This window comes from Heteronotia binoei, chromosome 18, assembly GCF_032191835.1.
Source record: "Heteronotia binoei isolate CCM8104 ecotype False Entrance Well chromosome 18, APGP_CSIRO_Hbin_v1, whole genome shotgun sequence".
Taxonomy (NCBI): Eukaryota; Metazoa; Chordata; class Lepidosauria; order Squamata; family Gekkonidae; genus Heteronotia; species Heteronotia binoei.
Genome location: NC_083240.1, coordinates 40,977,733 through 40,991,953, shown reverse-complemented (window position 1 = coordinate 40,991,953; position 14,221 = coordinate 40,977,733). Strand labels below are relative to the sequence as shown.

The following is a 14,221-nucleotide window of genomic DNA, read 5'->3' as shown; positions in this document are numbered from 1 at the left end:
ACCACCTCCTGTGGCAGTGAATTCCACATGATTCTGCCCCGAACTGCATGTTTGACAACCCTGAGATAGAGGCACCAAATTTGCAGCATAGCATCCAGTGCCTCTCCCCAAATAATTCCCAAGTTTCAAAAGGATGGGACCAGGGGGTCCAATTCTATGAGCCCCCCCCCCCAAAAGGTGCCCTTATCCTTCATTATTTCCAAGGGAGGGAATGCATTTAAAAGGTGTATGGTCCCTTTAAATGGGATAGCCAGAACTCCCTTTGGAGTTCAATCATGCTTGTCACACCCTTGCTCCTGGCTCCACCCCCAAAGTCCCCAGATATTTCTTGAATTGGACTTGGCAACCCTACATGAAAGAAGAATTCCTCCTATAAACCTCCTGTCTTCTCTCTTTCCAAAGAAACTGGTCCCTTTGCAGCTCTCTGAATTTCCTATTCCCCAGGGAAGCGATTACAAATTTCTAACCCATAAATGCTCCCAAACGTCCCCCTGCACCTCTCCGCGAATGCAAGTGGGGAGTTTTTGGTGCGTCAGGAATACAAAATCGATCCCCATTAAACTTTTCGGGAAGCATTTTTTCCCCCAGGCTTCTTTTAAAACAGTGATGTTATTAGCATGAAGCAAAACAGATGTCTTTTTCACATGCAAACTAATCTAAGGCAAAATACTGAAAGGGGGGGCGGGGTTGACAGACTGCAATGGCTTAATTTGGAGGGGGGTGGGTCTCTAGCAGAACAATATTTTTTTCCAGGTTTCCTACAATGCGAAGTTGATTCGGAAACAGCAGGACTTTTCCCGATTCGAACTGTAATTACCTCAAAGCTCACATGGAGATTCCTCCCCTCCCATTTTTCATCCCGTTTGCCCATTTGTTTTTAATTAAACACAGAATAAAATCATTACGAAGGGGGGGAATCAACAACAGGAGGCCAGTGAGCATTCCAGGGCAGGCTCAAAAAGCCCTGCTCAGCAAAGATAATTCACTTGACGGCCCTGGGCGAGTCACTCAAGTTAAAATAAGAATCCTGCAACTCACTCTGGGCCTTAACAGAGAAGAGTGCATCTAGACAGACAGAAACATGAATGCACAACTGCCTCCGTCCAATAGGCAGCCCCGTGGTGCAGAGTGGTAAAGCTGCAGTTCTGCAGTCTGAGCTCTCTGCTCACGACCTGAATTCGATCCCAGTGGAAGCTGGGTTCAAGGAGATGGCTCAAGGTTGACTCAGCCTTCCATCCTTCCGAGGTCGGTAAAATGAGCAGCCAGCTTGCCGGGGGGGAAAGTGTAGATGACTGGGGAAGGCAATGGCAAACCATAACCACCCCATTAAGAAAGTTTGCCGCGAAAACGTCGTGATGCGACGTTACCCCAGAGTCGGAAACAACTGGTGCTTGCACAGGGGACTACCTTTACCTTTTAAAGACAGAGAAGCTGGCTCCCACACACACACGCACGTGCCGCCTGGAGGATGAGGAGCTCCATATGCAGCTGTAGCTGGCACTAAAGTCAGCCTGGAAAGCCCAATTTGCAGAAAGGAAACAAACTCCGTTTGCAGAGGCACCTGCTTTTGGAGGTCACAGCAAACAGAAGGAAGCAAACAAGGAACATGTGCCACACGTGAGGAGGAAGCATGTGAGCGAGCGAGCTATCTTTGTGCCAGTGCAGCTGGAGGTTGGGCTGCTTGGCCGGGTGGCGATTACGGGCAGCTGATAAAAAACAATTTGTGCTTCTACCGGACGTCACCACTCACCGAGGCTGAGCTGACAGTGAATGTGTTCTGCTGCCTTCAAGCACTGATCCCGTAGCCAGGTCTTTGCATCTTCCTCCAGTTTGCTTTTGTCGCTCGTGCCCACGGAGGACTAGGGATAGATGGTTATTTTAAATTAATATATTTATGCACAGGAACACTGCCAAAGGGGGGGGAACGCACTGATACCTTGAAACTCGCAGCACTTCATGCCTAGAATCTCAATTTTTTAACTTTTTTTTCTAGAAAGCAACTCGTTGTAAGTTATCTGGGTCATCATCAGGTCTCTGGGCAGATCATGATCAGTTGTTAACTTATGGCTTGGTGTTGTCTATCTGTCTGTCTATCTATCAATCACTGCTTATACAGCTATTGCCTGAAGCAGAAATTAAAATTAGAAAAGGCTTTACGTAATGTTATTTCCCTGGTATTGAATTATTGCTCCTATACATTTTGCCACTGAAAGGGTGACAAGATCGTATGCAGAGCTTCTTTGGCAGGAAAAGCCCAGCAGGAACTCATTTGCATATTAGGCCACACCCCTCGACACCAAGACAGCAAGAACTGCGTTCCTGTTTTTAAAAAAAGCCCTGATCGTGCGTGTCCGATAGTAGCCATGTCACCTGGGCTTTTGTATGAAGCAATTCCATATTTTTAAGTAAAGGGGTGATTAAATTAGCCCTCAACTTGTTGTATGCTGAGCACATAAGCTCAATGGTTTCTACTTTGTCGTATGAACACCTACAAGCTCTATTTGTGTATGGTACTTTTATATCTACCCTCCGCAACCACTGAGGAAAGGGCACTCATTCTTGCCAGAGTAAAAGCTTCTGAGCTTTGGTACTGTCCAATGGGGGGGGGGGAATACTTTGGCAGTTGCATAGAGAGGGCAAGTTTGGTACTGGGGAAGGCAATGACAAAGCACCCCGTAAAAATTCTGCCATGAAAACGTTGTGAAAGCAACGTCACCCCAGAGTCGAAAACGGCTGGTGCTTGCACAGGGGACTACCTTTACCTTTAAGAGCCCCATGGCGCAGAGTGTTAAAGCTGCAGTACTGCAGTCCTAAGCTCTGCTCACAACCTCAGTTTGATCCCAGTGGAAGCTAGGTTCAGGCAGCCGGCTCCAGGTTGACTCAGCCTTCCATCCTTCCGAGGTCGGTCAAATGACCACCCAGCTTGCTTGGGGGAAAGCATAGATGACTGGGGAAGGCAATGGCAAGCCACCCCGTAAAAAGTCTGCTGTGAAAATGTTGTGAAAGCAACGTCATCCCAGAGTCGACAACGGCTGGTGCTTGCACAGGGGACCTTTTTATGTACCTTTACCTTTTTTATGTAAAGACAGACTCTTTTGGGATCATTTGTCCACCATGCATTACAATCCACATTGCTGTCTATGAAACATAAAGCCCCATGAGTTCATAAACCACTTCTCCAGCCTTCCAGAACCTATAGGAACGCCTCTCTTGGACATGTGGATCTGCATCACTGGATTTCTACTTGTGAATATTTAAATAAACACAGACAAACAAAACACGAGGCCCAGGGCCTTTTTTTTTTTAGCAGGAACACACAGGAACATGGTTCTGGCTGGCTTGGTGTCAGGGGGTGTGGTCTAACATGCAAATGAGTCCCTGCTGGGCTTTTTCTACCAAAAAAGCCCTGAGGAGGCCCATACAGCCAGAATTCGTAACTACCACTGATTTCGACAGAATAGCCATGAATCGGCAACAATGTCCTTAACAGAGATTGGGTCACCCAAGCGCAGAGCATACTTACTAGCAAATCAGAACCACCGGGACAACTGCCAAAATATCTTTTGACAAAACTCTGGCCGAGGAGACGGAGAACGACTTCTCTCCATGCGGAATCCTTCAGCTGGTGCTTCACTTCAGCGGCCAAAGCCGCTTCCAGTCTACCTAAAACCTAAAGGAGTCATAAATTGTGATAAATGTCACACGCGCAAGAGATACTCATTTTCCAATTTAATTCCCCCCCAAACACACTTGCCTCCAATAAGCCAGAGCCAGACCAACATGCAAAACTGGTCTGCATGGTTTCTCCACAGCTTTTCCTTGAGGCACAAAATGGTTCACAATAAAATTAGACAAATTCAAAACCAACCAGAAGCTGGCAGAATCAATCAATAGCACAATAGCACAAATCTCAGCTCCTTTCAGGAAGGCAAAGAATGCTAACTTAAGGGCTGTCTGGGCACATATCTACAAGTAACTATTTTTTTGGCATCAAGTCACAGCTGACTTATGGCAAACCTGTAGGGCAGGGGTCCCTAACCTCCAGTCTGTAGACCAGTACCGGTCCGTGGCCTGTTAGCAATTGGGCCATGAGTTGTATAATTATTTCATTATATATTATAATGTAATACATATTATAATGTAATAATAATACTACTACACTGGATTTACATCCTGCCCTCCACTCCAAATCGCAGAGTGGTCCACAATTTCCTTTATCTTCTCCCCCCCACAAGAGACACCCTGTGAGGTGGGTGGGGCTGAGAGGACTCTCCCAGCAGCTGCCCTTTCAAGGACAACCTCTGCCAGAGCTATGGCTGACCCAAGGCCATTCCAGCAGCTGCAAGTGGAGGTGTGGGAAATCAAACCCGGTTCTCCCACTTAACCACCGCACCAAAATAAAGTGCACAACTGTATCATCCCGAAAGCATCGCCGCTGCCCCCCCACTCCGGTCCGTGGAAAAATCGTCTTCCACAAAACTGGTCCCTGTTGCCAAAAAGGTTGGGGACCGCTGCTGTAGGGTTCTCAAGGCAAGAGAGGAACAGAAGCAGCTTGCCATTACCTGCCTCTGTCTAGCAACCTTAGACTTCTCTGGCTGTCTCCCATCCAAGTTTTAGACAGGACCAACCCTGCTTAGCTTCCAAGATCTGACAAGAACAGGGCAGCCTGGGCCACCCAGAGGAGGGAAGATAATTTCTTAGGGCATCAGAAGCGCCGGGTATGAAGAAAACTGGTTCCCTAAAATTTCTCGTTTATTTCAAAGTTCGGTTCAGGCTGAGATGCGGCCTGCTTTTGGTTCTCTGAGTTAGAAAGCGACACTGCTAAGGAAAGAACAAGCCGACCTTCTGAAACTGCAGATAACACCCAGCTGCGGAGAGGAGTGTCTCGTACCATCCAATTAACCACATTCCATTCAATTAAGGTATATGATTTTTACCTGTGGGAAAAGGGCGGAGCCCAGCTGCTGAGAGTTTTGTTTCTTTCTCCCAGGTCAGACCGCAGCTTAGGTCATCTGCTTAGTCATGGGCCCGGAAGTAGAATTCTATTCTCTAGCCCAGGGGTGTCAAACTTATTTGTTATGAGGGCCAGAACTGACATGAGACCTCCAACAACATAAGCCCAAAGGTTACTGCGACAAAAATTACTAAAATACATACAATATTTATTACAATAAAAAGGTAACAGTAGTCCCCTGTGCAAGCACCAGTCGTTTCCAACTCAGGGGGGACGTTGCTTTCACGTTTTCGTCGCAGACTTTTTATAGGGTGGTTTGCCGGTGCCTTCCCCATTCATCTACACATTCCCCCCAGCAAGCTGGGGACTCAATTTTACTGACCTCGGAAGGATGGAAGGCTGAGCCAACCTGGAGCCAGCTACCTGAGCCCAGCTTCTGCCAGGATTGAACTCAGGTCATGAGCAGAACTTAGGACTGCAGTACTGCAGCTTTACCACTCTGTGCCACAGGGCGGAGAGCCAGTTTGGTGTAGTGGTTAAGTGTGCGGACTCTTATCTGGGAGAACCGGGTTTGATTCCCCACTCCTCCACTTGCACCTGCTAGCATGGCCTTGGGTCTGGTAGAGGTTGTCCTTGAAAGGGCAGCTGCTGGGAGAGCCCTCTCCAGCCCCACCCACCTCACAGGGTGTCTGTTGTGGGGGAGGAAGGTAAAGGAGATTGTGAGCCGCTCTGAGACTCTTTGGAGTGGAGGGCAGGATATAAATCCAATATCTTATTATTATTATTATTATTACAATAAGGACAGGCAAACCATAGAAATATTAGTCACACAAAGCAGTTCTCAGTCCAATCCTTCTGAATATAGTTCACAGTACTCCTGTAGAATTCACAGTATTCCTGAAGATATCAACGTATCCCATACACGTAGTAATGTTCCATCTCCATAAATCCCATGAAAATACGTGCGCAACAGGACAGCTGGTATTTCAGTTCCTGTTTCAATAATGCTTTTCCTCAGGCGGCATATTATTTCCATAACAACTAAAGATACAAACACAATACATAAGCTTATGTTGGACAATGTGTCTCTTCCTATATCCTTCTCACAGGGAAATGCTCAGTCGGCGCACGACTTTAGCATTTTGGCCGTGAGGAGCGTATAGGAAGAAATACATTGTCCAACGTAAGTGTATGTATTGAGTTTGCATCTTTAAGGATGTTATGGAAATAATATTATAATCCCACGCGTGAGGAAAAGCATTATTGAAACAGGAACTGAAATGCCAGCTGTCCTGTTGCACACGTTATATTTTCATGGGATTTATGGAGATGGAACATTACGACGTGTATCGGATACGTTGCTATCTTCAGGAATGCTGTGAATTCTACAGGAGTACTGTGAACTGTATTCAGAAGGACTGGACTGAAAATTTCTTTGTGTGACTAATATTTCTATGGTTTGTCTATCCTTATTGTAATAAATATTGTATGTATTTTAGTAATTTGGGTCACAGTAACCTCTGGGTTTATGTTGTTGGTTTCCTGTGGGACCTCTCTCATTGTGTGTTGTTTTCCTATAAATGAGACCTCGTCAGGCTGGGCCAAGTGTGTCATAAAATGTAATGCCAGGTAGCATAAATTTATGTTTTAAAGCATAAATTTATGTTTTAAAGACTTTTATTTTATTTTAAAGGATACAAAATAAAAAAGGAAAAAGAACTGAACAAAGAAGTAACAATATATGTGTGTGTGTGTGTGTGTATATATATATATATATATATATATATATATATATATATATATGTACATAAATACCCCCCTTCGGCAATTTCCAAGCAGCTAATACATAACATTAACAATGCCTTCAATTGTGATCACACCAATACAAATCAACTCGAGTCTTCAAGTACACTGATTTCTCTTAATTGTTAATGATTAAGTAATGATTTCCTTAATTATTATCAAAACTTTCTTCTGCCATTACTATTTATCCCCCAATTCAACATACATCAATTATTCAAATATGGACAAATTTTCTAAGAGAAGGGGAACACCAATAAGCTGGAAAAACATTCATTTATACAAGATACATACTAAGATTACATTTCATATATATAAATGATATTTGAAAGAATAACTATCAAATAATTAAGTTTCTATAATTTCTTTCAAAAATATAGTTATATTCCCCTCTATTTACAATAGGCAGAATAATTTTCCCATTTTTTTTCCTAATCGCCTCTTATTTATGTAAACAGTTATTATAGAGGTAGTTTCAGAAAACAGTTATAATTCTATAATTTCTTGCAGAAGGTATATTGTTATATTCATTTTACATTTTATCCCCTTTCATTTTTTTTCAAATTCTTTTGTAGTAATGTCACACGATTCAGAGATGAGGTTCCTTCTGAATGAGGAACCGCAGCTCCTCCAAGTGTTTCTGCTGGGTGTGCGAGAACTTTCCTCCCGTACTCACAAATGAAGGGGTCGTTTGAGGACAACGGAGTGCACTCAAAAGGGGTCTGTTCCAGACGTTTTGTGAGAAGGGTCCCTGTTTGGGCGCCACATGTAGTAATGTCACACGATTCAGAGATGAGGTTCTCGCACCAGTCTGTCCATCCTGTCCGTGGCAGTGGTTGCGTTGCTTTATTTTATACATTATTCTTTACACAGTCATTCACTAACAGTCATCAGTGCAGAATGAAATAACTGATACAACTGATGTTTACTTTAGCTTGTTATCCCAAATGCGCATTCCAGGAAGGAGGTGAAAAGGTCAGCACATCCTCAGCATTCTTGCCTAGGTCAAAGTACAGGAAGGTTGGAAGCCTCCCTTCTAAGACTATAGATGAAATCCGGGCAGGGGGGTTTGCCAAGCCGTTGCCCTTTCCTTCATTCTTTAATCAACCTCTTATTTATATAGATAGTTGCATATTCCACCATTCTATCTTTCCAGCTTGAGATATAAATTTTTAAAGGACACAGACTACGCAATTAGAGTTTTTAAAAATTTAAAAGATTAACACTTGTGATGTTTTGTTTAACAGTTTCAGATAACTGACACCTCTTGCTCGGAATTATTGCATCAAAAAGAGACAATGTCAGGGCTGTAGCAACCTTGAGTATGCTGTTCAGGTGTTGTTCAAGTGTGTATTTGTAAGTTGCAAATCTACTTTTGATTTATTGAAATTAATTTCAGAAATCTCATGGTCAATGCTTTGAGCCTAAGACCCAGAGGAAAACATGAAATTCCTGGGCATTGCAAGCTTTTGTACATGTTGCTTCTTGTGCTGGTCAAGAACATGTAAAGGAACCATGACACAGACTGAGGGTTATGTGTTTGTCTGCAAAATGACAGTCTTCCCCAGAGAAAGAACTACAACTCCTTTGTGGCAGTTCAAGAATAGAAAGACAGAAATGTATACTGGACCGTATCAGCCTATTTATATGGGAAGAATAGGTTAAACCCAAAAGAAATGTGCTGGGCGAACTTGGCCTGGACACACACTCTCAGCCTAATTAACCTCACTAGCTTGTTGTTATTCCTTATCTAAATAGTTCACACTGCTTTCCTACTGAGAAAGACCAGATCATGAAGGCGTGAATACAGAGAAAAGGGAGAGGTAAATCCCAGTTGCACACAAGTGAGCTCTGACATAATGAGGTAACAACAACACAAACATGCACTTTCTCTCTCTCTCTCTCTTTCTGGTTATTTGCCTTCAACTTACTTCAATTTAAGTCTAGCATCTTAGACTGGGCAACCACCTATCAGGATAACTGCTTTTGTGAGAAACTCATTAAACAAGCCTATGTTGCAGGGCTGACTTTCTGGTTTAGTCCCAGGGAGGCTGGAAGCTTGCCTTTTGGCTTCTAATTGTTGGGAGTCACCCCCCCAGGGTTTTGTAATTTTATGTTCTGCAGTCTTTAAACAAAGATTCCTGGCCCCAGACTGAACTGGGAACCTTTGACGCAAGCTAGCCTAGGAAATGCTTGAGAGGAAAACATAATTGCCTGCCCCTCCCCCTTCCAGCCTGAAACCAGGGGCAGCTGCTTCATTTCTCACTCCATTCTTGCAGTTTCTTCTTCTCTTCCCATTTGTTTAAGGTCCAAGACCCTTGGCATTGGTGTTAAAATGGTGGGGCCGGAACCCTGGGGCCCCACTGTAGCTATGGCCTTGGGTCCAGGGAAAAGAGCTGTCAGTAAGGAAATGCAGTCATATAAACCATGCTAACCCAGCACAAGTCTTGACTGTAATAGCTTTTCCGGGTGAAAATGCCTTCAAGAACAGTCATGAAATGTCAGGAGGATCTCTATATCGGTATCACAACTTGGGTCTCACAAGTGGCATAGATCACAAAGGCCCCACTGTGGCCCTTTCTGCTTTACAGGGATGTAGTCTGAGTGCAGGCTGCATTTGGGTCAGATGCACCATGCTGCAAGGACTTTCTGCAAGCACCGCCTGTGCAAAGGCTGGGAGGTCCTTGGGGACAATATTTGTAAAAAGTCCAGCCACCTCTGCAGGGAAGATGCAGGAAGAAAGAACAGTTCCCAGCCACTGAACATTTAACTGAAACTGGCATTTGGTGGGCAGGAATAGGTTCAGACAGGGCTTTTTTCTGAGCAGGAACACACAGGAATGCAGTTCCGGCTGGCTTGGCACCAGGGGGTATGGCCTAATATGCAAATGAGTCCCTGCTGAACTTTTTCTACCCAAAAAGCCCTGGGTTCAGATAAGGCATAGAGCTTAACTTGTCAATATTGCTAGGCAGGGCTTTTTTGGTAGAAAAAGCCCAACAGGAACTCATTTGCATATTAGGCCACACCCCTAGCACCAAGCCAGCCAGAACTGCATTCCTGTGTGTTCCTGCTCAAAAAAACACCCTGCTGCTCGGCATTGCTTACAATAAGTAGGAAGCTGTTATGGAATTACTGGCCTGCTTAATGTGTCATGTTAATACTTATGCTAAACTACAATTCCTTCTGGCTAGTTTCAGACTTCTACAATCCTAATGTGTTGAATATCCCATTTGTCAATTGTATTGACTCACTGTTTGTAATCTACCTCGAATCCCTGTGGGAAAAACAGACTATAAGTAGCATAAATAAATACGTAACTTGATTGTTAATATATTGTTATTTGCCGTTAGTCCTTGGGATGGATGTAAAAGGAAATCCTATCTCAAAAGAAAAAAAAAAACCTTTGAGAGTTTTCTGAAATGGTTAACAAGCAGGTTGATATGCATGATCTTGTAGATGTGATAAAGTTTTACTTCCAAAAAAACTTTTTACCAGGTTCCTGTTCAAAGACTTCACAACAAACTTAGCAGTCATGGGATAAGAGGACTGGATTCAAAACTGGTTGAACAGGAAGCAGCAAGGTAGGTGGAAATAGTTCACATAAAGGAGTTAAGTAAGTAGCAGGGTCCCACAAGCATCAGTTCTGGGACTGGAGAGAGTGATTTATAAATGATCTGGAATTAGGGGTGAGCAATGCAGTGGGCAGATTTGCAGGTGATGCCAAATTGCTAAAGATGGTGACAACCAGAGCAGATTGTGATAAACTCCTCAAAACAGGCAAAAACATGGTGTGAAGTTCAGTGTAAGTAACTACAAGAACAGAAAAGTTCAGTGTAAGTTACCTGGGAACAGAAAACTCCTAGCTTTAGATGTATGCTAAAGCAGGAGGGACGGTGGCTCAGTGGTAGAGCATCTGCTTGGTAAGCAGAAGGTCCCAGGTTCAATCCCTGGCATCTCTAAAAAAGGGTCCAGGCAAATAGGTGTGAAAAACCTCAGCTGGAGAGCCGCTGCCAGTCTGAGAAGACAAGACTGACTCTGAAGGACCAAGGGTCTGATTCAGTATAAGGCAGCTTCATATGTTCATATGCTGACAGGGTCTGAACTGGCAGTTCCCAAAAAGGAAAGAGATCTCAGGATTCTGGAGAACAGCCCATGAAAGTGTTCGTTTGAACAATCTCCATCCTTGGGATCATTAGCAAGGGAATGGAAAATTGAACGGTCAATATTGCAATAATTTTATACGGTGCGGGCCGTATCTGGTTGAGGGCAGACGGGGTGCTTGACGGAGGGGGGGGGGGGCGCCAAATTGGGTATGGAGTCCACTGTATTCTATGGGACCATAAGATAAAATGGCCCAATAGGGGGCACCATTTTTTAATTCTGTTCCCCCTCAAAAAAAATGTAGATCCAGCCCTGCCTGGTGCAACCATATTTGGAATGTAATGTATGTTTAAATCCAAAAAAAAGAGAAAGTGCAGAGCAGGGCACTTAGCCACTAGATATAAGAGGATGCTGGAGGAGACAGGTGTGATCTAGCAGGGCAGATTTCTGCACTGGCAGCACCGCTGGGGACAGTGGCACAGAAGCCGCCAGGCATGGTTTACGCCCATCATCACCTCCCACGCTGCACAGCCAACAGCTGGGTCCCCGGCAACTCTCTGAAATGTTGCAGCCCAACTAGGCCTACAGGTCTGTCTGGCGAAGTGCAACCATCACTCTTCTATAAGAGCCATTGTCATATTGCGTTTATTGAACAGGTTCCCCTGCTGCTTGCATGATTTCCACTTGCCACGTCTTCTAGCCGGCGAAGGCAGAAGTGTAACGTTGGCCACGGCAAAGTTTATAGTCCATGTTCTTAGAATCAGGCAGGCACTTGTTAAAAATAATAATTCTGGGTTTAAGTATCAGTGGGATTACAGACTATTTCTTTCGCCAAGGTGCCTGTGGGCTTGGAGGTGTTTTAATTTTCGTACAGGAACATCCCTCCCCCACTTTGTTTGCCAGCACACTGACATCTGGTAGATGTTGCTTCTTTTATTTGTCATTTGGGCCGAAGATAGGGTTGCCAATCCCCAGGTGGGGGCAGGGGATCCCCCGGTTTGGAGGCCCTCCCCCCGCTTCAGGGTCATTAGAAAGCGAACGGGGGAACTGTCTGCTGGGCACTCTATTCCCTATAGAGATCCATTCCCATAGGGCATAATGAAAAATTGATATGTGGGTATCTGGGGCTGTGGGCGGGGCCTGTTTTTTGAGATAGAGGCACCATATTTGCAGCATAGCATCCAATACCTCTCCTCAAAAGACTGTCCAAGTTTCAAAAAGATTGGACCAGGGGGTCCAATTCTATGAGCCCCCAAAGAAGGTGCCTCTATGCTTCATTATTTCCAATGAAGGGAAGACATTTGCTGTCTTTTTAAATGTGCTGGCCAGCACTCCCTTTGGAGTTCAATTATGATTGTCACACCCTTGCTTCTGCCTCCACCCTCAAAGTCTCCTGGCTCCACCCCCAAAGTCCCCATATATTTCTTGAATTGGACTTGGCAACCCTAGCCAAAAAAGTTGGCTACCTCTACTTAGAACACAGAAAGTAAAATAAAAATGTACTTTACAGTTGGGGCTTGCTTCAATACCTTATGCCATGGCTTTCCAGGTAATAATGTCTCCTGTATGCAGAAATTTAACCAAGAAGCACCAAGATCCTGATCGTTGTTCCGTACACCTGTTCTTGAGCATTCTGATTTTTCTCCAGCTTGCTTTTCCATTTTATGCAATTTTTTAAAAAAGATGGATACAGCGACCCTTTGTCAAGCGTCTTGTCAAATGTTCTTTTGCTATGGAACACCTAAGAGAAAAAAAAAACCCACACAGATGAAGGGATGGAGTTGCAAGTTACTGCAAATACAATCCCATGAACTAGGTGAAGGGGAGAGTCTACCTTAGTGAGTCTACCTTACTCTATCCTAGTTGGGTAGCAAAGTGTGGTGAGCAAATAAGATGTATCAGGGCTGTAATCAGCAACTATTAAGGCTGACAGTTTGCTGCTAACTTCTGTTGAATTCTAGCCGCCAAATATTTTATTTTAGTGGCACTCTAACAAAGAATTAAGGTTAGTCAATGCGGTGTTGTAGCAAGAATAGGCCATGGAACCCAGATTCAAACCTTGACTACTTGGGCAAAAGTTCCCTTTGCTCTCTCTGCTTTGGTTGCGACGCTGTAAAAAATGCAGCATTCTCCATCTTTGATTTAAGATACCACTGTAATACATGATTTAAAAAAATCAACATCCACTTGCTCAGAACGCTGATTTGGACCCTTCAAACAGTAACATTTATTACTGTGAAATATAAGTTTTCAAAAAGTAACAGTAGTAGTAAACAAAATGAACAAAACACCAACAATTCAAAGATAACATACTAATAGCTCTACTACAATAAAATAACAAGAATAAAACATACTATCTCAATTGAAACTAAAGCAATGTTGACCATTTAACATATTAAAGTAAAATTAACCCACACTGTAATAAAACGACCATGCAAATAAAGCAACACTCCGCAATGCTGAAACAGAAATAAGAATCTGGAAACAAAACAAGAGACAATTATTAATTTAATAATAATAAAAAAAAAACCTATGCAAAATGAACCGGGGCGGGGAGAGAGTTTGAGTCTAGTGCCACCTTTAAGACCAACAAAGTTTAATTCTGGGGATAAGCTTTCCTGTGCATTCAGATACATAAGAATATAAGAGAAGCCATGTTAGATCAGGCCAATGGCCCATCAGTCCAACACTCTGTGACAAACAGTGGCCAAAAAAAACCCCAAATGCCATCAAGAGATGCACCAGTGGGACTAGAAGCCCTTCCACTGCCCCCCTCCCTCAAGCACAAGAATATAGAGCATCACTGCCCCAGACAGAGAGTTCCAACAATATGCTGTGGCTAATAGCCACTGATGGACCTCTTCTCCATATGCTTATCCAATCCCCTCTTGAAGCTGACGCTTGCAGCTGCCACCACCTCCTGTGGCAGTGAATGTGTTTGGATGAAGAAGGACTTCCTTTTATCCTTTCTAACCCAACTGCTCAGCAATTTCATTGAATGCCCACGAGTTCTTGTATTGTGAGAAAGGGAGAAAAGTACTTCTTTCTCTGCCTTCTCTATCCCATGCATAATCTTGTAAACCTCTATTGTGTCTCCCCTCATTTGATCTTTCTCCAAACGAACGAGCCAGATACATCGAAATCTTGACTCTAACCAGCCCTTTCCGGCAACTACCCTGTCCCTCTTTTACCCATATGTAAAACTTGAAGAAATCTTTTTCAATTTATCTGAGGAAAGAGTGCATACACAGGAAGTATTATCCTCAGAATTAAACTCGGTTGGTCTTCAAGGTGCCCTGGACTCCAACTAGGGTTGCCAAGTCCAATTCAAGAAATATCTGGAGACTTTGGGGGCGGAGCCAGGAG

General features: G+C 43.8%; 1 protein-coding gene across 1 annotated transcript in view; it reads right to left on the bottom strand.

Moving 5' to 3' along the window:
* The window catches only part of LOC132586988 (uncharacterized), a 44,129-nt gene extending 31,529 nt beyond the window's left edge, over positions 1-12,600 (bottom strand). Inside the window, exons 1-3 of the mRNA XM_060259160.1 lie at positions 12,385-12,600; positions 3,524-3,670; positions 1,751-1,859 (exon numbers count right to left, since the gene is read on the bottom strand). Of these exons, the coding sequence (XP_060115143.1) occupies positions 1,751-1,859; positions 3,524-3,670; positions 12,385-12,516 (388 nt within the window). The 5' untranslated portion in view covers positions 12,517-12,600. The remainder of the gene's footprint in view (positions 1-1,750; positions 1,860-3,523; positions 3,671-12,384) is intronic.
* Positions 12,601-14,221: the final 1,621 nt, after the last annotated feature.